The sequence below is a fragment of the Melanostigma gelatinosum genome (genome assembly GCF_949748355.1).
Source record: "Melanostigma gelatinosum genome assembly, chromosome: 5".
Classification (NCBI taxonomy): Eukaryota; Metazoa; Chordata; class Actinopteri; order Perciformes; family Zoarcidae; genus Melanostigma; species Melanostigma gelatinosum.
In genome coordinates, this window is record NC_136638.1 from 13,835,676 (window position 1) to 13,862,021 (window position 26,346).

The 26,346-nt window shown below is 44.7% G+C and overlaps 2 protein-coding genes across 2 annotated transcripts; both read left to right on the top strand.

The window, feature by feature from the left end:
• Nucleotides 1-12,375: 12,375 nt before the first annotated feature.
• fhdc2 (FH2 domain containing 2) lies at nt 12,376-19,515 on the top strand (the record flags this gene model as incomplete). Its single annotated transcript, XM_079268307.1, has 11 exons — nt 12,376-12,858; nt 12,969-13,030; nt 14,706-14,808; nt 15,064-15,149; nt 15,385-15,485; nt 15,823-15,893; nt 16,123-16,230; nt 16,552-16,622; nt 17,117-17,234; nt 17,313-17,477; nt 17,572-19,515. 11 exons carry the CDS (start codon nt 12,376-12,378, stop codon nt 19,513-19,515), a joined length of 3,312 nt encoding a protein of 1,103 aa, XP_079124433.1.
• A 2,496-nt stretch (nt 19,516-22,011) lies between these two features.
• On the top strand, nt 22,012-25,629 carry rhogd (ras homolog gene family, member Gd). Its single transcript, XM_079269408.1, has 2 exons — nt 22,012-22,046; nt 22,668-25,629. Exon 2 carries the CDS (start codon nt 22,697-22,699, stop codon nt 23,270-23,272), a length of 576 nt encoding a protein of 191 aa, XP_079125534.1. The 5' UTR covers nt 22,012-22,046; nt 22,668-22,696; the 3' UTR covers nt 23,273-25,629.
• Nucleotides 25,630-26,346: the final 717 nt, after the last annotated feature.

The window sequence follows — 26,346 nt, forward strand, 5'->3', positions numbered from 1 at the left end:
CCGGCGTGTTTCATATGAGACTCCTCTGCGGGTCACTGGAGATGACTGAGATCAGCCTGAGATACACAGAATTCACTGTGGGGCCTCCTGTGCAACAACAACCAAAACAATGATGATGCCAAGGCGAAGCTGATGGGGATGTCCTACATGGACAGAGCTGCTGTGTGGGTATGTAGTGTGTAGTGACAGCAGTTCTGTCAACCGACAAGCAATACTTTGCGTGAAAATACACAAAAACAAGCTTCAGTCAGATGCAGTATATGAACAAACAACTTTGATTCATGATTTAAACCAAGACAATCAACAAATGAGCAAATAGAATATTCTGTTTTTTGGAATTAGACCAGAGGAGGACACAGATTTGAGCCAACGCTTTTTGTTTTTATAGACTTTGCCTCCCTCTCTTCTTAACACCCCCCTTCCCTCCTCCTCTTCCTCATCCTCCACAACTCTTGCTCGGGGTCACAGTTGGAAGACCATTGAGAATGCACTATAGTACATCCCAGCATGCCGAATGAAGGGGGCGTTAAACAAGATCCCTGCCATTACCATTCACATAAATGTGTGTTTGTGTATTTCAATGTGTACCAGGGGGTGATGGGTGATCGTTGTGTCTGTTATGGTTGTGTGTACTCTGCCAAGCCCTTGGGTCAGTCAAGATGAGTTATTTCCATGCCCTATTTAGGTTATGGTATAATTAAGTGGTTCCTCTCTGTTGAATTTCATTGGTCGCAATACACAAACGCAGCAGCTCTTTACGCTCTCTGGGAACAACAGGCAGGTGTGACCAGTAACAACAGGATGACAGGGTTCAACACCTCTGCTCCCCACTGACTTCCTCTCACGCCCCAGATCCACTTTCAACCACACCCAGAGCAACAAGCCACACAACTCCCAGTGTGTCTGCCAGTGTACAGTGTCACTGTATATGCTCTGTGTCTGAGTAGATGTGGGCTTGCACTCTGGTTTTAATCCCTGAATACCTTCACTGAGGTAATCCATTTAACTGTAGGAGGGTTCATCTATTCAGACAATTGTAGTTAACCCCAAACAGTTGCTGATAACCCCTGAGCCTAACCTGTGACCTCTGACCTTAACCTCGGGACTCTTCAAACAAGACATTGGCCTCTAGGGATTCAACACACATATCTTTAACGGGTCTCTTTTTTCTCTTTCTGTTTTGCCTTCTCCTTCTTTGGGTCACACTCTCTCTGGTTCTCCAGTCTCCCTCTGGTTTTCGTTTAAGGCTGGCCCAAGATAATCCTTTGAGCCTGTTTCCTTCAGATCCCATCCTGAGTTTTCACAACACAGAGCCAGAGGCTGCTGTGATGTACACGTGAGGAGTAAACAACAAAAATGCCTAGATCCGTTTATCTAAGCTTCTCTGGGCTGGGCGATACTTCTCCTGTGTACACACTATAGTTTTTTTTACAACTGATACCTAAAAACTTGATTCTCCCTTATTTCATGCTAGATATCAGTCATTGATGAAATAGTTTTTAATTGTTTGCTTAATTTTTCTCCATTGTTGACAATTACACAAAGCAGGTTTGAAACATTTAAAGGATAAGGCGGGTGATGGTTAATATTTTATTTCTGGTAAAGTTACCAAAACCTGGGCTGCGTTATACAAGAAAAGGACTCGTTTGTACGTCGTGTTGTCCAACCATGTCAGAAGGCAAAAATGCTGCAAAGGTTATCATAGATGTTATAATCGAGGGAGAGGGAGTCGATGTTATAATCATCTATATATGTGGATCTCCTGGAAGACATTCATATGGTTGCACTCGGCCACTTCACATGGAATGTGACAGAAATGGTCGTGTGTAACAAATAAAAAAAATAGAGCTTAAAAGTGAAGTTCCAACCCTGACTCTATGTATTTCCATCACTACATATATCTAGTGGGTCACCAGCTTATTGCTCAGGTAGGAAATGAGAAGAAACAAAACTGTCATGCACAAAATAGATATTCATTTTACTAACTTTTCACAATTTTTGCAAAAATGTGCACAAAATACTCATGAAATACAATAAAACAATATGAAGTGTGTGGTTCGTAATTGCATTCATCATTACATCAGTCCTCGGTTCCATGCAGAACCAGATTATTCGATATTTATATGGGTTTTTACCATTGTTACTATTCATGTTTACAATCCACTGCAGTCAGAATTACCTGGGCAAAACAAGGGTGTGATTTGTTCCATGTACGCGTTGTGTGTGTTTTGGTGTGTTGTTCTTTGGTTGTCAGGGACAGAGAAGCCATTCTACTGACACCCTGATTTTGACCTTTGATTCATCACTATCAAAACCTGAGCAGTTGAGATGCCGTACCTTTCCATATATTCGTGGCACAGTAAATTTCCATCTGTATTGTTTATTTCCACCTATCATTCACTGCTATGTAGGCTCTGTCTCAGGATCTTTGTAAGTCCTTCAGATCCTGTTCATCATGTAAAGTTGTTAATGAAGGCTCAGTGAGAGTGATAGGAGGGAGTAATAATGCTAATTGGTGGTGATTGCAGTGGTTCTAAAGTGCTATATCTGTGTGAGTAAACAGAGGCCTGGTTCTTTTCAATGAGCTCTGCCAGAGTGCTCTCTCTGTCTCACAGCACAGCCTAGCAACAGCCTGTCCTTCCATTTTACTGGGTTTTGACCAAATAACTCAGCTGGCCATCGCAACTCTACATTGGTCACTCATCCTTTTGTTCTCTCTCTTTTCTGCCTCTGCCAAACATGCCAGATCTCCATGTGTCGGGGAGAGAGGAAGGAAGGGAGAGAGGGTTTGCACGTGGTTTCCAGAGAGCAGAATAAACCCCATGCTGTCTTCTCATTTATCTGACCCACATTAAGTCATTTCTCCCTCATTCTGCTCCTCTCCATTACCGGCTTTGGTCATTTTAAATGCGTATAACTGCTGTTCTACCAGATGATGCCTGTTACTATCACGTTTAAGGTGACTGTGGGCCTTTGTGTTGAAGAAGACTTCATGCTCTCAGCAATACTTAAAGGAATACCTTGATTTTTGGGGAAATATGCTTATTCACTTTCAGAGTTAGAAGATCGATACAAATCCCATGTCTTTATGCTGAATATGTAGCTACAGCCAGCCGGTCAGCTTATCGCACCATAAAGACTGGAATTAAGAGAAGACAGTAAGCCTGGCTCTGTCCAAAGGTAGCAAAGTCTGGTCTGCCCTCTCACCTCTAAGCTCACTGATTAAAATGTTAGATCTTGTTTGTTTAATATGTACAAAAATTGATGTTTAAATCTGTGGTTTTACTGGATAATGTGCCAGTTCATTCATTGGCCTGTTTGGAGCACTTAAGCTAACCGGCTGATCACTTTCATTTTGTATTAAATGGACAGATATGAGAGTCTATTTACCAAATGTCAAGCTATTTCTTTCAGCAATTACACAATTTACATCTCCTTATTTCCTGCCACCACTTTAGAGACAGAGGCCCATCCACACTGGAGGGGAAAGCAATTCTTTTCAATTTTGCTGGCAAATAACATAACTACCAACAGGAAGAACCCAGAACAAATTTTTATAAGATGCCAAACTGAAAAAAAAAACTGAGCCTTCAGGAATTCAGATGTGAGGCATCAGCAGGAAGAATGGGAAAATGGCAGGATGCTGAACTTCAGTATGCCTACATGTGCAGCAAGCTTTTTATCCAAAGACAATTTTAGGGTAACAAAACGTCGGTAAGTTGAGGTGAAGCATTTTGACAGTATGCAACTTCTGTTTTGGTAGAATGTGGCTATATCAGAGAGCTATGCAGTATTATGTTTGCAAGTGCCTTGGCTGACTACAGTAGTTTTGTAACAACTAACTTGTCCCATCACAATTGTAGTTATCAAGTGCACCCCTGATAGCCTGTGTTTGATATGGGACAAAGATAATCCTTTGACATGCTGAAATCTGAGGTTTTTGTTTGCGTTTCAGCCCCTGGGTGCATATTGTGGTGCCACGGTGGGCGTGGTTTTCAGAGTATGACGCATTGCGTTCTGTCTCTATGACGTGTGCCCTAAATGTCCAGTCGCTCACACAACTTCTCCACACAACACAAGAAACTGGGCCTTTGGCTCGGGGGTTCTGGGGGCCCAAGGGTGCCTTGTTTTACCAACAGCTCCAGTGCTGCAGCAAAAGGCCGGCTGCATTGTTATGCAACAGTTTAGTGAGAATGAATAGGTTCCAGCACAGGTCCCAGTGAATGCCAGGGGAAATGATGGGAAGAGCAGCTAGGTTAATCCAAGAGGGAGTCCCCTTGGGGCCTGGCCCTCATAATTCCTCTGTTTTCCATTCAGCCTTAAATGTGTTGGTTGAATGTCTGTCGTAGCCACAGAGAGAGCAGAAAGGAGGAGGTTAGGTTCTGTGGATGCAGCAGCAGACCAGGCTGGTTAATCCCTGCAGCCCAAACTCCAGGGTCAGCCAAAAATCGGGGCACCCTCAGGCACCAAGCCAACCGTCCCACTGTCTCTCTGTGGGTGACATCACTGGTTGGCACCGAGAAGCAGGGGGAGAATAATTAGGTTTCGATGGTTGAAGTAACCATATGTGTGTGTGTGTGTGTGTGTGTGTGTGTGTGTGTGTGTGTGTGTGTGTGTGTGTGTGTGTGTGTGCGTGCGTGTGTGTGTGTATACGTGCATCTTGAGTGTGTGTGGTGATGTAGAAGGGAATTTGCAAGGGTTTACTCGATAGGAAGCACGTAGACATTACAATTGCTACTCCAACAGAAGCCAAGGGAAATATGTATCTGAATGCTCTAATTGGAAAGAAATAATGCAGTTCATATTTAATAAGCAAATTCTGAGTTGATGCGACAAAATGCAATACAGGTGGCTCTCTCATACAGCAAAATGTTTAGTGTTGTGACAAAATAAAAAAATAAGAATGCATTAAAGCCAGAGCGGCATGAAATGAAGAATGTGTGGTTTGGATGGTGGGGGAGGAAGAGCAGGAGGCCCTGCTTTAATAACTCACTATAGACTCCATACATGACCACCCCAGCAAAGCCCATCCCTTCACTGCCCTTGGTGCTATATACACAGCCTACTTAAGGAGAAGCCTTTGTTTGTACGACGCGCTTTGTCAACCTCTATTTAGTGGCTTCTTTACAACAGACCTGGCCCTTTGAATATTAACTGTGTGATCACTCTTGCCACACAAGCAGCCGCTCAGGACCCCCTATCAGCGCAGCCCAGCTCCCCTGCACTCTGCTCCAGGGCTTTGTGCCCAACCACAGCTTGGTATACAGACTCTTGTGGTCTCTCATCAGCCAGTTAGGGAGACATTGAGTTTCCATTGCTTCGTTGACATCATTTATGGAGCACGGATCAAATATGAGAGGAGTCTTTCATTTCACAAAAAAGAGACAAAAAAGATTCAAGAAAAGGAGGGGAAGAAAAGGGCTGATTTGTCTATGTCGCTGTATGTCACTGTGTCATTGCGAGCCTCTAGTGGAGTGCGACTGTAGTTCTGGCTCGTGTAATGACCGTAGCAGCTGGGGCAGGAAGGCGACGCAGGGTGGGAGAGTCTGGGCTGGTGTTTTTGCAGGCCAATAATCCCCTTTATTGAGTCTCAGGAAATCCTAATTGGAGTCGGAAGTGGCTCTAGTTGCCAGATGTGCAAAGACAAACAGAGTCGACCCAACCCCCAACTGACCACAAGCACTGCGGCCTCCCTGCCACCCTGCTGAGTTTAATTTAAACACAGCACACACACTTAGACACACACAATATGCAAGGACAACTGACCACAAGCATCTCCACAAGCTTCCCCTCCATCCAACCTGAGGGAATTAAACTTATTTACAACACAGCAGACGCAGACACACAAGTGCACATATGCATCCAATGCTAAAAATGTTGTGATAGTAGAAAGCTTGGTAAATATAGCAAAGCGTCACTTAAGACAAAAACAGAGTGAGGTGCAGTCATACTTCTCTCAATACTTACTCTTTTACAAAATCACAAAATGTACAGGACACCTTAAAAAAAGGAAGAAAAGACGTCTCAACACACAGCCCTTCTCAGACAAAAAGATGAAAAGCTCAACAAGTGAAAGCTTCCACAGATAGCTCTTCAGAGCGTGGTTTCCTTTCTCCACGATTTGACTCACAGCCCTTTCATCTTTCTGTCTCCATAATGTTTGTATCATGGTCCAATGGCCTGTGTCTGTGAACCCCTAAAGTCACATTGTGCAGCAGCAGTGTGTGTCTTTTATTATCATGTATAACATATGTGGGAGTGGATATACTCAAAGCACCCATGTATGGAGCAGCCATGTGTGAGTGCGTATGTGTGTTTGTCTGCCAGAGAATTTGGGAAAAGGAGGGCAAGACGCTGACAGTGTGTCTGTGCTGTCTTGTCTCTTGCTGTCTCTCCTTATCAGGCCGGCAGTCTGACCAAAGCCAGAGATCCTTGTCAGGCTGTTCTGGATAAATGCATGTGATCTGAGTGCAGCTGTGAAACCGAGAGAGATCTAAGGAAGCTGGGTTCGATTAGGAATACCTCCCCAGACCTACTGTCCCAGTCTGGGATCAGACCCAGGTGTAGGTATGCATGCATGTTGTTTTCACGCACACATACACACTTTGTGTTTAATACCCCCGCAGAGCAGCAGTCACACTGACCTATTTACTCAACCATGGAAATGGCCAGGAGACCCAAGAGGCCGACCAGAGTGGCAGAGTAACACTAGGCCCCCATACAGTTATATCGATAGTTTTACATGGAATAGTTTTACAGCCTCTTTTACACGCTATATAAATGGGACATCTGGGCAAAAAATCGATTGTATTGATTTCTCAACATCCGGATTCATTTTCTGCAGTGTGAAAAGCCAATTGTAGCAGAGGCCACTGCGCAGAATTTGACACCCGTAGCAAAAGTACAGCATCAGATTAATTGTTGTGTGTTTTTGTCCAGCTCTGATTATGTGTGTGTAAGTTAGGGGAGGGGAGCTAAACCCCTCCTGGACTTCAAAGCGACATTAAGAAGGGCTAACACTTGCAACCACCCCACCAAACTAAGGGCTGAGCTCCTACGGACTTGCTGCTGTTGGGGTGTTACCTTCCTTCATGCTTATGAACTACCAATTCTGGACATTTACTTAAATCCTTGATCAAGAAAAACTGCTATTTCTTACCAACGTATGTCTACGCAGCATAATTCAACTTGCATGCATGGATTCCCCCTCACACAGGTTCACACACAAATCTTATACATGAGCACCCTCATGCACATTCGTTGACTAAAGAATGGGCTGAGTGAAGCGCCGACTCTGAAGCTCACTGTTCTGCAAAGGTACACAGTAAATTCCCCAGCATCAAATATGCAGTGTCAAAATATGTACAAAGTATGGAGTCTTTCAGAGTTCTTACCACAACGGCCAGAGTAATTACTACCAATTTATCGGCCAGTGTTGGTGAAAATAATCAGAGTTAAACTTTTCAGTGTATAATATACAGTGTCAAAGTACATTGACTATTTCGGAGTTATTACAACAACAGCAAGAGTAAAACGCCCCCCCAGTGTTGATGTCATTGTTCACTGCTACAAGTGTACTCTGGAAAGTACTCTGTACTCTGGAAAGCTCCGCCCACCTCCTCCTTTCAAACGGATCATGAGTTTTACCGCGCCATTTTGCACTCGACAGACTGTGGTAAGTTTCTCTAAATCACTTATTTCAGCAGAAAATAATAATTAGAATAACTTAATATTGTTGTTCAACATACACTCCAGTTGTTTTTGTGTCTTGAAATACCGAACAGCAGAGGGCTAACCTGACCGAGTTGAAAGCTAATGTTAGCTCAAATGTGCTCGCACATCAACATGGCTTAGTATGGTATGCTATGAAGATCTCATACAATAATATGTTATAAACAATGTCATAGTATACATTCAATAAAAAATCATAATATAGTATGCCATAAAAATGTCAGAGCATAATGAGTCAAAAAATGTCATTGTATAGTATGCAATAATAATGTTATACACAATATCATAGTATACCATAAAAACGTTCTACAAATATAAAAAAATCATACTATAGTGTGCCATAAAAATTGTTAGCATAATAAGTTATAAAAATATCATAGTCTAGTATGTCATAAATATGTTGTAAAAATGTCGTATCATATGTCAAAGAAATATATCATATGCAATAAAAATGTTTTCAGGATGTTGGTCATCAGCTACTGAGCCACACCTGAGCCTGCTGTGGTTCCAGCTTCATTTCTCCACCTGGACATTGAGGTCTCTTCATTATGCCAACAACAAAGCTGATCTGATTCATAGGCGAGGAAGTCTGGCCACAATGTGGATTCTTCATCAAGACACAAAGACATTTTTCTCCCACACAGGCTGCCAATGTGATGGCCTGAACTGTGCCAACATATATATTAACCTGAACCTTTTAAATAAACAATGACATTTCCACTTGACAACCTTGTATTGTAATGCCTTTATTTTCATGAGAAATTCATATTGCTTTTTCGGCCGAGGGCAGATATCAAGGCACCATTAGTGAAACTTGAAATGAATCCAAGAAATGAGATCAAGTACCATCTGGGAGTGGGCCTGTAAACACATCACAGACTGTCTTGTCTCCTTGCGATGTAAGTATCTTGGTGAAACATGCGAGGGTTGCCAAGTTAACTCCTTACCGTTCATTAATCAACGTCACAACGTCAACGTGTTGCATGAATGCTGCCATAATATGTGGAATCGTGCAGGGTTGTTCGGAGCCTTTATGGACTATAAAGCTGCCCTCTCTCACCATTGGCATTTCCTTGTATTCTGAGAAGTGCACTGTACTCCGAGAAGTGAGTGACTGAATAGAAAGTGAAGTTTCCTGAGAGAGGTTTATTCTGGCACGGGTACACTATAACATGCCCTGCTGCACAGGCACAATAATAACCAGATCGTTGGGGTCGTAACCCCCTAATTACCGCAGAACCCAGAAGTGATGACAACTGCCTGTCAGCGTGGCCTGTGAAATGTGCTACCTACGCCGGACTCGATTGCACCAGGTGACATCGGCCAGGAGCGCTCCAGCACCTCGGATGAAAGGTCGGTGTTATGGGTCTACATCCCAGAACCTGGGCCATTTCAGCACCTCAGAGGGACTTCTGGTCTTCTCGGCTTTCATATGCCTCGTTCATGGTACAGGGAGGAGCTGCAGACATGATTTCCCATGTCTGATAGCCATCTGCTCCCTCTCTCAGGTTCTCAGTATACTCCTTTTATAGCCTGATCAAGGCCTTCTGCACCAATTACAGATCAGAGTCCTGCCCATGATGATTAGCCTGAAATAGAGACATGTCATGTTGTCAGTACAGCTCCTGACAGCAAGCTCTCATGCACAATCTTATCTGGACAAACATTATTATAAAGACAATAGATGAGGAATCACTGCCATCAAAACAATTCCTCTAAAACAGCGGTTCCCAAACTTTTTAGGACGCGCACCCCCTTCTACATCCCGACCGGGTTTGCGCACCCCCCCCCCTTAATAAAAAAAATAAATAAATAAGCAACAGAGCATTTTAAGCCTTCATAGCCGCATAAGAATCGGACCAATGAGAGAACAGTTTGCTTGCGCGTGGCATTTGTTTACAAGATTTAGTCCGCTGTTAAATGTTGCAGTGTGAACACAAACCGAACAAAGGAGCAACTGCAACAAAGCAAACGAACTGAAGGTGTGAAAACGCCCTGAAACACTGCAACAAAGTTTCAATAACTTTCAGTGACACAAGGCGTCACTTTTAAAGAGCAATACGGATGCGAGCACACACGCACAGGCTCAGAGGCAGATTATCACATTTAATTTACAATTAATGAGCGACTAATGTAGCCAGGATGTCTTCGGACAAAGCATCGATGCGGCGCGACACAGTGTTGTTGGACACCGGGATCATGTCCAACTTTTTTGCTTCTTTCTCCCCAATCATACATTCCACCATCACTCTGGCAGCTGGCAAGCTCACGTCTTCGGCGATTGTGTGCGGTAGCCCCTTTCTCGCTGTTCTGTAACCAGATATGAAGCCCGTAGTGCGTCATTTATAGACCCAACACATGAATGAGACTCCAGTTGTTTTTGGCTGTTTTGTAACTCCTCCAATTTCGATATAAACGATGTAAGGGGCCTTTGACTTGCACTGGCATGCTTGGTGTTCAGGTGGCGACGTAAATAAGAGCTTCAGACTTAGCCAGAACCTCACTGCACACCACGCACTGTGGCTTTGGGGAATCTGCGTTGCCAATCCAAGTGAAGCCCAGACACAGATACTTTTCATCATATTTCCTCTTTTTTTCCCAGTCTGATGCTCTCTCGTTTCCTCTTTTTTCACCTTGACTCCGCGATGGGCCGATGTGCTCCCGATTTGTCTGTGCTATCCCTTCCTCCTTTTCGGTCTCCTCTGTCTCATCTTCCTCTGACTCTGGCTCGATTTCTTCTCCCGGTCTCTCCCCAACGCACCTCTCCGTTCCCCTCGCCTCCGATTCCTCTCTCTCTCTCTGTCCCTCTCCTCTTTTACGACTGATAGCTTCAGATGAACCTGACAGTTTTTAAATTAAAATTACATTTTTTTTTATATTTAATATTATTACACCATCAGACCGCCATTACACTTTTCCTCTCGCGCACCCCCTAGAGGCAGCTCGCGCACCCCCAGGGGTGCGCGCACCCCACTTTGGGAATCCCTGCTCTAAAAGATGAAAGAAACACAGGAATTACAATTTTAGGTTTATTGATTGTGTTGAGGGACTTATGATTCAACATTGCAAACATACCATACATTCAGTCCCATCACAACATCTTCAAAGTCTAAAAGTGGAGTAAAGGGAGTTAAGAGCGAGTATACTCCCACCTGAAAACCCCTAAATCCGCCCATGGGAAAACTGCGAGGGTACAATGAGGCATATGCGTAGCGCGTGCGCGCGTCTGCGCGTTCCCAGTGGACTGTGTGGAAGTTTCCCTGCAAGTTGAGAAAGACAAGGGGACTGCAGCGAGTGGAGCGGCACAGGTCACTGAGATAAAGGGGATACAGGAAACAAAAACCTGGCATTGAAGCGTAAATGCGTCAAAGTCTTCCATACAATTAGGTCGCGAGCTCTTGTTTGTGTTTTTGGGATTACCTCCACGAAGAGTAACTTTAGCCGTAACGGCAGGTAAGTGAAATAACTTGACTGGGTTATCCTGACATGAGAATTACTTGAACAACGTATGTCAAACTTTAATTGCGGCATTAACTTTTATTGTAAGGTACACTTAAAATGTACAGGTATAAATTACCGGGTTATGAGAACCGGTGTTGTAATCTTAAACAAAATGTTATTGTAAAAAAAAATTAAAAGTTATCACTCTGCAGTTTTTATCGAATTGATAAGTCACTTTCCCCGCTACTTTTTACAGTTCCTATGAACTCTTGGGCAACATGATTTATCAAAAAAAAAAAATGTTTTCGCTTGTCAAGATACAGATCTCATTAAAATATGCGGGGTGACATCACTGGTGGCGGTTTTAGCAGCGCGCTCGTGCGGCGCTCGGCAGAACAGCACGGCAATCACGCGCATCCCTGAAAAGTTCCCCATAAGTTCTGATTCATGCTACGAGCGCGAGACAGAACGAGCTGTGTTTTTGGCCAAATGCTAATCCATGTCGTGTTTAAAGACTTTTCCTTGAACCAGACACCTGAAACCTCTGAGTCACCCTAACTGCATCACTAATCCTGTTTAAAACTTGTTTGCGCAAGAGTGTGTGCAAACCAGCTTTCAGATGTCCACCTCCCATAACGAGGAAAAGTCACGGTTCGGATGTTGCAGACATTTCTCATCTTTGTGATTAACTGCGCACCTTACCTTGCCTGTGGTGTCAAGGTCCATGTATTTTAATTAGAAGGGAGAAGTGTGTGTGCAGTGAGGTGAAGCTGAACAGGATGGGACATGAAGTTCAAACAGAGGGGGGAGAGCTCATTCTAGCTCAGCTCGTACTTTCCCCAAAACACCATGAACTTCATCCGAAGGTTGAGCCAGGAGTTACATTTTTACCTCCAATCACTTGTTGGGCCAGTCAATGCACTGGAGTCATGATAATGAAAGGAGAAGTGAGGCCAGGTGTCAGACGAGCTCTGCTGAGGTCATCAGCCGTCTTGCTGATACATGACTCTGGGATGACACGGATTTCCCGTGTCTGTGTTCAATACTGCCTGAGATAAGATGTATTGTTGTCCTGTCTCCTAGGCTGCCACTATTGATGGGTTTTTGAACTCACTGGAAAACCGGAATAAGACGTCACTGACCGACTGAACAGAGACAGCTCACCCGCCATCCCCCCCTCCCTGTTAAACCCATACCGCCTCAATGCTCATCAACCTGACGGTGGCCATCAAGGAATCTCGTGCCTTTCATGGAACACAGCCTGCCCTCCCCGCCGTTGCCCCTGACACTGTGGGAGTGACAGCCATGGAGTCGCGTCCGCTGCTGGTCGCCCCTCCACCGCCTCCCCAAACACATCCACCGCCTCCACCTCCCCCTCCTCCACCTCCACCCCCTCCGCCGCCACCACCACCTCCTGGGTCCTCCTCGCCTTTCAGCCGGGCCGACAGTGCCCGTCGGAGCCGGCTGAGGAAGCTGAACTGGGAGCGCATCCCCAAAGAGAAGGTGGAGGGGAGGAAGAGTGTGTGGAACGGGGCGGCTCCGGGCGAGGACGAGTTCCCCATAGACCTCCATTCTCTGGATGAGCTGTTTGGTCAGAAGGACAGTAAGCCTCGGGACAGAACCAGCACCCTGAGACACCGGTCTTCTCTGATGCGCTGCAGATCCCCGCAGGACAGTTCGGAAGAGGTCAGATCATTAGGGTGGCAGTGATATTGTTCAGCTCTTTATAAAGACAGGGAGATTTCTTGCACTTTTCCTGTCTTAATTGTGCCCTTTGCCTTTTTTTTTTTTTACAGATTTCCTTGTTGGACTCCAAACGCAGCATGAACATTGGAATATTTCTACGGCAGTTTAAGATGTAAGCTTCAGTGCTGTTTTTTTGCTGTTTTGTATCATAGTAAATTTAATATTTTTGGGTTTGGGCCGTTAGTCGGACAAATGAAAAACATTGGAAGACGTTGCATCGGGCTTTGAGAAACTGTTATGGACATTTTTTTCTCAACTTTTCATTTAAAAGCCCATATATTGGTATTGGTGTCGTCATCGGGACTGGAAAGGTCGAATCAGTGCATCCTTAGTCACCGTCAGTCAAAATGAAAGAGGAGGAAACAGAAGTGTGTACAACTGTGGCCTGAGGAACAGTACGTCACTTGAGTTGAACGAGTGTGTGTGGCCATAAATCAAAGATTTTAGTGTGTGTGTCAGAAGTGTGAAGTCTCATCAGGAGAGAGGATGTCTGGTGTCGGAGAGGGGACACAAGTATATTGCAGGGGGACAGGTGGAGGGGAGGGTGCACGCTGAGCAGCAGGACTGGGGGACTTGTAGGAGGGTGGGGGGTAAGTAGCCGAGTATAGCCCGAGGAGTCACAGTTGACACCTGCTGATGCCCCTAAAGAGTGTCTTATGTTAAGGCAACCCTACAGAAAGAGACCCCAGGTGGCTTGTAATATCCACCCATCCCCTAACGCCTGTTTAGCACGCCGGCCTGCCTCAAACAAAGCTTCTCCTCTTGTCAAGAATAGGGCTGTTTTAATAATCGTTAAAGCACACTTACATGTAGTTCAATGTCTGAAGACTGCAGGTTGCAACAATGATACAAAGACATGGAAAAGAAGTGCTGAGTGGCTATGTTGTCATGTGTTCATGAAATGTTCACAGAGACTTAACGGAAGAGCGTTTCTGTTTTTTAAATCTAGATTTGTCAAGACTTGTAGGGAAAGCCATTATGTGAACAGAGCGTCTTGTGCACACAAACGTGTGTCTTGTTGAGCGCTTATTTGCCTGCTGTTATAAACACAGACAGAGCTGCTGCTGAATTGTGGGTGTAGTTCAAACAAAATATGGTTTTGTATTGTAGTCGTCACTTATTAGTTACTAGGCTATTTCCTGACGCATTTTGTTTTCAGCAGAAAACTAGGTGGGACAGATAACAACACACAAATAAGAGTGTTAAACCACGCTCCAGTTTTGAAAGCGAGTTCTGATGAGAATAATTTATCTGGATCTCTCTAGAAAGAGCTATAAGGACATCTCGATAGAAGTGCTGTTGTCACAGGATTGGATGCCTATGGATGTGAACGTTGAGCTATGAATGAGGAGAGTAAGCCACACACACAGTAGCGTAATGGAGTATGAGCATATGTGATGAGGGGGGAGGGGAGAGGATAATGGACAACTGCTGGACAGATGTGTCACTCAGAGGAAGTGAGTCAGAGGTCAGTCAGTTGTTTCTGCTCTTTCACCTTGACATCCCAAGGCCTCTCAGACGCTTTCCCTGCATGTCTGCCTTTTATTTGCCCACTGGATGGATATGCCACCTTGTGTCGCCAGTGTGGCGTCAACCAAGCCTCACTCCCCAACAATCTTTGACTGATAAGAATGGGATAAGCCTAAACACCGTGCGATCAAGGCGAGACAAAGAGCCGACACTGCTCATAACATGGGTTTTCTTGAGGGGTGTCCTGGGCTGAAATCCCCATTGCACGTTAACAATGATGTCATACCAAAAACATGTCTGTTATCGTTTTTCCGCAGGCCTGCTAAGGAGATAGTTGAGGATATCAGGCACGGTGCTGGGGACCGTTACGGAGCAGAGAAGCTCTCAGAGCTCTGCAAACTGCTGCCTGACAATGAGGAGGTAAAGTGCCTTTTGCATACAAATACAACAGTGACAAGCCGCTTTCCCTTCCCCTCCACTTCTCTTACTCGTCATCTGGCTCTGGTTAGATGATCAAAAGTTTGCCATTACACCATGTCGTATGATGTGGCCTGTTTCCGGAGAAGGATCGCGCTGAAAGATATTGGAATTGACTGTTATTGGCATGTTTTTTCTTTTTTTTTACAATTTAAGCTGCTTGTTTTTTGTTTTGACTTAGCATCTGTTCTCTCTCAGGAGTCCCGCCTGAGGAGGTTCAGTGGGGAGCGGAGTTGGCTCGGAGAGCCTGATCTTTTCCTACTGCTGTTGGTGGAAGTCCCCAGGTACACCCTTAGTCCTAGATTGGATAAAGTGACCAGAAATAGCCCCAGTACTTTCCAACATTTTTTTTTTGTATTAAGCATTAGATTTATTTATGTGACACTAATCCTGCTCAGTCCTTTGTGGTGACATGTGCTTGTTTAACTGATGATTGATCATTTTGTCGCCATCGTCACTCTCCCCTGTCCATTCATCCGTCCATCTATCCGTCCGTCCCCCTCTTTCCTCCTCCATTAGTTTTCGGCTTCGTCTGGATGCCATGATCCTGCAACAAGAGTTTGACCCAGCTGTGACCTCTCTGTGTGTGGCAGCCAGATGTCTGAGGGAGGCGGCCAGAGGTAAAGTTAACAGCAGGGAGTTGTGTACACCACCACTATAAAGACCTAGGTCCCTCTTAAATGCTCCTATTCAGAATTTGTCTAGAGTGGTAAAGTTTGTCCCCGGAATACAAATGCAATTAGTATTCAGAATAGTTTTAGACTGATTAAGGAGAAACCTGCGATCAGTTATATGTTGTTTGGTCTAAAAGTTGAATTCACCAGTCAGCTTTAGTGTCAGTTCTTCAAAACAAAGTTGCTGACTCATCTTAAGGCCTTGGTGCCAGCTGCATGCACGTTCATCCTCATTATGCCTCAACCTTGAGGCACAATATTGAATCTCTGTCTTCTCTCCTAGAACTGCTGAGCTGTCCTGAATTACACTCCATCCTTCGTTTGGTGCTGAAAGCAGGGAACTACATGAACGCTGTGAGCGCTTCTTCATTACTTTTCTTTTCTTAAACCCAACAAAGCAGAATCAGTCCTTTTTTTGTCTGTGTACAATGCAGGTCTGGGTCTGGGTGTGTGTTCAGGGGCGTCACTCTGACTGTGCACCTGGGTTTTGTATCGTTGTTTGTTTAAAGTTGTCCCATGTTGTGTATGTGTGTGTGTGTGTGTGTGTGTGTGTGTTATTCTGATCTTGTATTTGGCCTCTTAGGGAGGATATGCGGGGAACGCTGCTGGTTTCCGAATTTCATCTCTGCTGAAACTGGCTGACACCAAAGCCAACAAGCCGGGGATGAATCTACTGCATTTTGTTGCAATGGTAAGATCGGAAAGATGAACAACATGTAGTATCCAATCAGAGAGCTATTAATGTGCCATAAATATATCTTTTTTATGACATTTGAACACTGTATATTGTGTGTAAAGGTATTTGTGAAAAGCTGCACATTTACAGTAAAAAGGTGTTTCTGGTTGAAAACATTTGGGGGAATTTCATTACAGCACCGTTTTTGCAATTGTTTTTGAGAACAGCGGCCTGTCAAGCCTGCTTCGCCAAGCACATTATTTTGTCAACATTAACAAATGAGCGCTAGTTCTTTTGAAACAATAGCTGGATAATCATTTGTGTTTATCTCCCCAGGAAGCTGTGAAAAAGGACCAGAGTTTACTGTCATTTCCCAGCCAAATAGGCCATGTTGGCTCCGCCTCCAGGTCAGTCTCTTCCCAAAATTCAGATCCTACAGCAACTGTGTCCGAGGGAATATCGAAGCCCTGCTTAACAACATCAGTACACCCCAACAAAACAAACATAACGTAAATCTATTGCATTCTTGTATCAGAACAAGGAGCCCAGCTGTTGGCAATAGCTAGCTGCCTGAGAGAAAGTGGGTCATGACAACATTGATACTCCAAGCCAATATTTAAACTCTGCAGGAGAGTTTATCTGCAAGGTGCTAAGGAATGACCATCCTTATTTTTATACTTTATAAAGGAAAGCATTTCCTGCATGCCACTGAAATCTCGTTTTTGGGTTCATGGAGTCCATTTTAAAGTACTGATTTCCTGCACACTTTGAATGATTTGTATGTATTTATCAACTGTTTTTGTTCACGAGACCTCTCTCATGATATCTTACAGAGCTATTTCTCTACAGTCCTTGTTCTAATTGTGTATTACATGTCCTCTCTCTCTCTCTCACTCTGCAGGTTGAGTGAGGAGTCTGTGCTGGAGGACTTATCCAAGTTAAAAAGCAGAGTGGTGGCCCTCAAAGCACACATCCAGACTGAGGCAGAGATTCTGCAGCACACAAAACTTTTCCTCGAGGTATGAAACCTAGTCTGTATGTCGAAAACGTCGCCGAATGCCTTAAATTCTGAAGATGACTGTGTGAACTGTGTGCAGTTGGCTGAGGAGCGTCTGAAGGAGGCGGAGGATGAGGTGGAGGGCATGAGGATGTCGAGCCAGGCTCTGGTGGAATTCTTCTGTGAAGATGACAGCACCTTCAAACTAGAGGAGGCGTGCAAGGTCTTCCATTCGTTTTGCCTCCGCTTCCAAAGAGCTGTCCAGGTTAGATGAAGCAAATATCTGTTGATTAAAAACCTGTATATTGTCAAACATAGTATCGATTTAACTCTGCACTGATTCCTTCCCCTTTCTACAGGAGAATGCGGAGCGGGAGCTGAAGGAGCAGAAACGTCTGGAGCGTCAACATGAGATGGTGGAAAAGCGTCGCTCCCTGGCTGTTTGCACGGGGCTGGACGTGACTCCCAGCCTGGCCAGAGAGCCTCAGAGTCAGGAGAACCAAGGAGAGCTGGAGAAGCTGCTGGAGAAGAACTTGAGCTGCACTTGGAGTCGACGTAGCCTGAGAAGCTCCGAGTCCCGCAGACACTCCAATTTCCTCCACAACGACGCCCACCCCCACAACTCATCCGTGCTCAAGAGCTTCCCCGAGCTGGGCAGCAGCCCCACGTCCACCAGTTATCACTCCAACAGCTCCTCCGACCACGAGACCACCGCTGTGCTCTGTAGCTCCCCAGAGACTGACGGCACATGCTCCCCCATCGACCAAGAACCTGGTCTGGGTCAAGGGAGCAGGTCTCAGCACAGGCGAGCAACGAACAGGAGCATAGATGCAGTTCAGGACTCGCACATCGCCATGTTTGGTCACTTTCAGCACAGACGTGACTTCGCAGTCAAGCAGCTCGGGCCTGAGAGCATTTCTTATGTGCTGCAAGGCCAATCGAAGACAACAGGACTTGAAAAAGAAGCTGAGATTCCACATGAGCACGTGGTTTCGACGTCCGCTGAATCTTGTAAAAACGCTGCTGCTATACCTACCGATAAACCCGCCCTTTGTGTTACAAACCAGACCCCCACTCACAGGCAGAGGTTTGGCCTGCCAGGTACAGACAAGACTCGACCAGTTCAGAGTAAATCTAACAGCTCTCCTGTGAATGAGTCTGTGCCTCACACTCTTCATTCAAGTGGAATACTTCCTCACAGTGACACCAGGACTGGGACGTTAGGGTACCAGAGATCTGAGAGTGAACCGCAATCATGTGTAAATGCTCCGGAGAGGATCCAGTCCCAACCACAGGCCAGAGAGACGCCCACCGTAACAGCAAGTGCTGTGATGCCTTTGCCTGATGTAGGTTTAACAAAGCCCACGAACACAGAGGTGGCATCCACACCCGTGGAGGAAAACTGGATGCCCTCCAGTCTACCGGAGTTCAGCCAATCACAGCGAGAGGAGTACTCTGACTTGCCATGTCCCGAGAGGGAGACGGCAAGGCCGTTCTCCCGCGTGGGCGAAACACTGGAGTGCCACACTCTGGTGAAAAGCCTCCGATCCTATGATGCCTCGTCACCCCCAACCTCCCCACTCCCACGACCCGCACCGAGCCTCTGCTCCAAGTGGAGGAAAGAGAGGGAGGGTGACCTCCGAGCGGGGGCAACTCCAGGGTCTCCCACATCAAAGGAGGAGGCTCGAACCGTGAAGATCCCCGTGCGTAGTGGAATAGGGGCCAAAAGGGGACTCGTGTCACGTGCAGGATCTTCCAACAGCACAAGCATTCCCAGGGTGCGCTCCAAGACTGAGCCTTCAAATGAAGCCCCCACCCCCGCTAACCCATCCCCTCCCAGCCGGCTGCCTAGTCCTCGCAGTATATCCATGCGCTCGTCGCCTATCACGCGGCCTGCAGCGGTTCAGACAGATGTGAAACGCAGCAATAGCACACGGGAGAGGACTATAAGTGAGTTACAGACCACAGGGAAGCCCACCGTAACCCGCAGGACCTCAGACAGATCCGTACCGGAGAAGGTCTCAGGCAGCATCCAGCCAGCCTTCGTCAGAGGAACCCCTCTCCGTGTGTCAAAAAGAGTCGCCCCAACCTCGGCGACTCAGGCGCCCTACCAGCCTCGAACCGCCCACAGCTCGTCATCCGCCACGGCCAAGACCATACGCACGGCTGTCATTTCTGCTGCCCGAAATAAAACTGCCAAGACAACAAGCACGTCTCCTGCCAGCTCGAAAATCCCCACAGTTTCACGGATACCTGGTTCCAAAATGCCGCGAGCTTCTGCAGCCTCGCCATTGTGGAAGTGATGATGAATAAGTGCTTGTAAATGCCTTTTCACGCTTTCATGGATTATAGTCTAATATAAAAAGTGTGGGTGTTCATGAAAAGTGTGAGTCATCAGTCAGATTTATGGTCTTAATTAGATATCGGTCGTCAAAACTCAACTTTTATGAAATTTGTATGTAGTTCTGAGTGCTTATGTTCTACATTTGTGAGAGGGAGCTGCACTGGGAGCACCGGGGACAATTTATCTCATGTGCTTCACCCAATAGCAGAATAAATTCTACCTCCTTTTTATACACATTTGTGTCCTTTGCAGGCAATAGGACACCACAGGACCAGCCATCTTACAGTAACTCTTCATATCTACAGTATGTATATATGTATATATATATATATATATATATATATATATATATACATATATATATAGTGATAGAACACCAGTAAAACAGTAGCAAATCGGTCAGTAAAATGCAACCAACTGACATTACTTTGCGGAGTCTTTATTTTATTTGAGAAACTGTTTCAATCTCTTGAAAAAAGTAGTTTTGTCCAAATGTTTTGAATACTGTGACCCCTCCGCTAAGTGATCTTACTGTACAGTCCGAACTGAATTCAACAATCAACTCGGTACAACGTTGACCTGTTTATTCTCTTGGTGAGGGGCCTCATTGTTCTGATGCACTTAAAAAAACTGCGAGGAGATGATTACTGTCGTTTTTATTTTGTATCAAAAGATTCTATAACTTAATTGAATAGCATTGGTTGTTCACTGTATTATGTGGATTTATAAAAAAAAGAGACGATGAATAAAGATGGTATTCAACGGTACCTGTGTGTTTTTTGATATATTCTCAAATCTATTCTTCAGTCTTTGCATACAGACGAGCGCTTGCTGTGAGGAGCTTTCACTTTCAAGCTCTGCTTTTGCATCTTGCCGTCCTGACTTCCTGTCACCCCCACTTTTCTCTCTCCCTCTCGTCTCTGAACTCTCACTTGCTGCATCTCTTGACACAATCACCCCCAACTCTTGTCAGTGGCTGTTGTCATGGAAATGCCACAGACGTCCCGGGGAATCTCCTGGCAGAATAGTGGGGTGCAAGGGTTGGGGTGGAGGGTGACTGTGGGTGTAGGGTCCCAGTGGGAATTCTCTCTTTGTAAGCTGCAGTGACGCCAGAACCTCTTGGGAAAGGCAATAAACCGGTTCCTCTTTGTGTTTCTGAGTGTCCGGTTGTCGGCCAGCGTTGGCCTCTTAACCTGCCCGAGTGTCTAGAGGTGACATCATCAACGGGTCTCCAGGGGTGCAGGACAGAGTAGTCTGAAGTGGTCCCTCTTTTAGCTGCCTTCATGTATCCCGCATTGATCTGAAAGCACTGGCTTAGTGAGAATAATGACTTGTCTGAAGTATGTATGCACACAGTGACACATTTAAGGGGCAAGAATGTGGCAATTTCAAGAGAAGGGGTGAAGTCAGAGCAAAAAGTATTTTCATGCATTTACACTCCTTTTGAAATGTTAACAGGCCGGTAAAATTTAGAAGCAGTAAGTATATTTGGTTTTTGCAAGGTGTAATATCGGTATTTAAAGACCTAATAATTGTGGTCAAGGGGTCACATTCATGGAAAACGAAGTTGTAAATATCAAGCCAAACTATATTCATAAATCTGTCAGTTATGACCTTGAAGACAGGCAAAGGTGTGTGTGTGTGTGTGTGTGTGTGTGTGTGTGTGTGTGTGTGTGTGTGTGTGTGTGTGTGTGTGTGTGTGTGTGTGTGTGTGTGTGTGTGACTGGGGACAGTGGTGCATAGTAAGTACATTTACCCAAGTACTCTACTTAACTACAGTTTTGGGGTATATATAGGCCTACTTTTGTTAAGTTTCTCCAAATCTTGCTACTCTTATACCGAAGTATTAATTTCAGTATCACATACTGTACTTTACACCTCATTTATTTGACAGCTGTTTGCAGATTTATATTCTAAATACAAAATCTGAGATATATAAAACATGAAGCATTGTTAGTGCTACTCAACAGTATATAAAGTCATTAATATGGGCTTCACTTCAATCAGAATTAATATGCAGTTTACAAATTGAATACATCAGTAAACCTAAATATAACTCCTTCAAAGAGTCTATTCTGCACAAACATTTTTACAATATTCTCAATACTTCTTCCACCAAGAAGCCACTATTTAAGCTACCAGAAAAGACAAAACCTGTTCTGTTATCCTGACATTATGTCACCACACTTGCAGTTACTGCCAAATATAAATATTATATTTAACTTTGACTTTTTTCGTGCTGGTCCTGGGTTCTGCACAGACTGTTGTCAACCCAGGTCACATAGAAGTTAGACAAATCCCAGGAAAACAGAACAGCTTAACATCGCCATCTAGCGTCCATGGAGTGTAACGGAAACAACGATCACAAAATGAAACTACAACTACCAGTTTGCATTGTTTCCGTACGGCGATTTTTACGTAATGGACATCTCCCCGGATGCGGCTGTGATTGACTATACCAGGCAAAAAGAGATCGAAAGCCAAGTGGCGGTAAGTCACAAAAATACTTCAAATGTCTCCGTTACTGCAAGTAACTACTTCTAACATTTGAATTGGAACATAATGTAATTTTTAGAGTTACTTGTGGTATGTTTTTGGGACCAGACCTTTATGAGAAGTGGCTTTCAAATAAACTTTCAACTTGTTTGCTAACTAGCTAGCTGGTTAGCCACTGAATGCGCTAGTTCCTTAGCTTGATGCTAGCCACCGGGGGAACGCCTAGTATCATAAGTGAACCGTGCGAAATAACAAACGCTGGTAAACAAGTGTCTCACTTCTGATTCACTAGTTGTTTTTGGTTCAAGGACTATAGTTGTCTCTGTACACTTTCTAGACGATGTTTATTTGTGGACGGCTGAGATTGTAGCTTACAAATGTAACGTTAATTACGTCGACAAGCTAACTTTGGCGCTGATTAGCTCGTCTGCTAATTGGGTGAAAAGTTGCAATACTGTCAGAAAACAGCTTTCTTAAGTTAATGGCGGCAATTTTAGCTTTTGTTATTTGAAGATTAATATTTATCCTGCTCATACAGTGGTGCTGATAAATGTAACTAAGCATATCGGTGCATGAATAATATAAGTTACCCAGGTGCCTTCTTCTTGTTGTCAGGTGCTGCAGCCCCAGTGGTCGTAGGCAGGATGCAGACCATAAAGTGTGTGGTGGTGGGTGACGGGGCAGTCGGTAAAACCTGCCTTCTCATCTCGTATACCACCAATGCCTTCCCCGAAGAGTACATTCCCACAGTGTTTGACAACTACAGCGCTCAGATGAGCGTGGACGGCCGCACCGTCAGCCTCAATTTGTGGGACACAGCAGGCCAAGAGGAGTATGACCGCCTGCGCACGCTCTCCTATCCTCAGACCAACGTTTTCATCATCTGCTTTTCCATCGGCAGCCCCTCCTCCCATGCCAATGTCAGGCACAAGTGGCACCCTGAGGTGTCTCACCACTGCCCCAACGTGCCAATCCTGCTGGTAGGCACCAAGAGGGACCTGAGGGGCGATGCAGAAACAGTGAAGAAGCTGAAGGAGCAGAGCCTGGTTCCTACCACCCAGCAGCAGGGAAACGCCCTGGCCAAGCAGATCGGGGCTGTCAAATACATGGAGTGCTCTGCTCTGCTGCAGGATGGAGTCAGGGAGGTCTTTGCCGAAGCTGTGAGGGCAGTGTTGTATCCAGTCACGAAAAAGAACCCCAAGAAGTGTGTGCTGTTGTAATAAACGGTTCCCCGATTTGGACTGTGGAGAGGGATGAAGGAGATCCACAGATGCAAAGGCTGAGGAATGAACGTCGTCATCTGGCTGCCTCCAATACCACCTCCAGCAGTTGAGACTTTGATTTCAGCTCCTCTGTTACTCCTCTCTTCCTGATTCATCTCCTGGAGGATTTCACTCCATTGCCATCACCACCAAAGTGACTATGCTAAAATGGGGGCAATAGACCGGATCTCCTTCTATTTTTCTTACATTTTAACTTTTGATATTTACACTTTTCTCCAATTTTACATCTGTTCTAGATTTATAGCTTCGCTGCTTTGCCTTATAAATGCTGATCGTGGTTGTCACAAGCCATAACAACATCGGAACCAACCTACCAAGCTACCCTGACTGACTGGAGAGAAGAGATCTGCCTTTTGTTCAGGTGGAGAAATAATGACTACCTCATACTCTCACCTAGGCCGCATCTCATAAGTATCAAGCAACGTCGCCATCAAAATGCTTTGACTTGCGTATCTAGATGTAATAAACGGCCAAGTAGAGGGTGACCAAGTTTTTAATTTCAAGCAGCTTGAATCCAGACATGATGTGGTGACTCCCAGACAAATGCCAGTACCCCTTAACCAATATGCACAGATTAGAAGTTAAACTCTCGAGCTGCAGTTCCCCTTGTGCTCAGTTTGGCATGTTGGAGCTGTCTGGCAGGCTGCCCTTCCAGGATCTTGCACTGCTCTCTCTCACTGCCACGCACGGAGGAGCCAGTAGGCCTTTGAAGATAAGCGGGACCCATTGAAAGCAGCTGGCCGTTTGCCCTCTACAGTAATAGAGGAGCAGGTGTCATAAGGCCTCTGCCAAATTAACCCACACTGGTACAGGATTTCTTGAGCTGGCATATCAGGAAGTCAGGTTGTAGCACAGCTCTCCTCTGTCTACGTCTTAACTCTTGAGGCTCACACCGAGTGCCATTAAAACATGCCTAAGAATGTCTCTTTGACAGGGTGGGGTCAAAAAGACTATGTTGTCTAATTATGTTGAATTTACTCTGTAAATGATTTTTTTTTTTTTTTCCTCAAATGTTTTTAACCTACGAGTGCGATTATGGCCAAAGTTGAATATATTTTTTGTAATAGCTTGTGTTTATTTGATCAGTAAGATGTTTGTGTGTAATAGATAATACTCATATTTGATAAACCAGAACTCCATAATGCTCCCCATGTCATTTACATCATTGCCTTACATTTAAGTTCAACAGACTATGACCACTGCCTAATTGTTTCAGTATAGCATATAACAGCAGAATATGTTCTAACTGGCATTAAATCATTTCATCTTGTACTAGCAGGTTATCTACTATATACAAGGAGCCCTACATTTGGTCAGGTGCCTTATCCAAACCAAAGACCATAGCAGTGCTCCTTTGTTCAACCCAAAAGTTCTCATAGTGATTAAGGTGCCACGAGACATTCAATTCCAGGTCCAACCATTTCTGGCTTTCATTTCTGTCTTTTTTTCTTTTCTTTTTTTTTTCTGAAGCTCTCCACCCTACTTTATGCCAGTAAACACACACTCACCCTTTTGTAAGACACAGGTGTTAAACTGACACAACAGAGCACATGAAACGCAGTGCTCGTGGCCCGCAGCTCTTCACAGATTGTGGTTTACATCCCTGCATTGCAATGGTGCAGTGAAGGCAAGGCACCAGCGCAACTTGCACATACGGTTAGCAAGAGCTGCGTTGGTGCAACGTGCCGTGTCACATCTGAAGATTCTTTTAATACATTTTATAAAATATAAAATAAAATATTTTAGTAATGACTGGTTGCTCATTTGTGCTTTCAGCTGCCAGTAATACCAGCATCCCCTTTTTACTACTTTTTTTTTTCATAAGTCAACCGAGATTGTGGCCCGTGTAAAGTCGAGCATAACCGAAGCGCAGCACGAGCGGGAGATTCTGTGGAACAACAGTGATGTGATTTGAGATCTGCCAAAGGGGGGGGGGGGTGTGTGTGTGTGTGTGTGTGTGTGTGTGTGTGTGTGTGTGTGTGTGTGTGTGGAGGGTTGAATGTAAGTGCACAATATGTCAAACTGTCAACGGTGGTGAGCTTGTTTTTTTTTTCTTCATGTCCTGATTTCACTCAGAAAGTGCTGTTGAAGTGGAACATACACCTGTGGGCTCTCTGTCTGTGTCCTGGAGCTGTATGCTGCCGTGTGCGTGGTACTACGCTTTTACACTGGGAACTTGATTTGTAGAAATCTGTTTGTAATTGTTTTATATATAACAAAAGCATATTTGTATGAATGAACTAACAGTGAGATGATTTTAAATTATGCCAAATAAAATTATGGTTTAAACCGGACACAGTTGTATTTAAATATGTTAATTGTTTTATTTCCTTGCTGTTTGGTGACTTGACAAAAGAGCTCTAGTAATACGCATAATCAGCACATTACTGCACAGCTTTACGATAACAATGGAAGAAAACATTCATGCTGAGAACTGAGTCACACGTTCACTCACAGCTACTTGTATTTTTAGCTCAGTTCAAACCACACTACGTTCCTCTAGCGTACATATTGTAACCTGATTGTAACTTAGTTAATTTCCTCTCCCGTCTCTGTCTTCTCAATTACCATGTCCGAACACTAGATGGGCACAGCTCCATATTATCCAGAACCAGTGCCATTTTTCAAAGAGTTTTTTTTTTTTCTCTCTTTTTTTCTTTCCATACGTTTGGCGTTAATGGTCGATACCCATCCAGGTTTTCAGGGCCATCATTCAACTAGCGACACCCACAAGTCCAATCAGTCGCAGGAGCTTAAGAACCCAGCGTGCTGCTTATTCTGACAGATTCCCTTGACCTTTATGGGTGGTGGCTGTGACAAATGACAGATGTGTTGAACTCCTCCAAAGGTTCATTACAAAATCACTGCAGCAACACTTAGAGCCCGTTTATTTTGAGATTTGTCCAAATTATTTTACAACCAAGTCAACGCTGAGTGTATATTTGCAGCCCGTAAATGTTTTTAACCGCCTTGATCTATTGTTTCAGTGAACTCTGCCAAGTATGAAATGA

Coding starts and splice junctions, on each gene's coding strand:
- rhogd (XM_079269408.1), top strand. CDS start 22,697: ATGCAGACCATAAAGTGTGTGGTGGTGGGTGACGGGGCAGTCGGTAAA.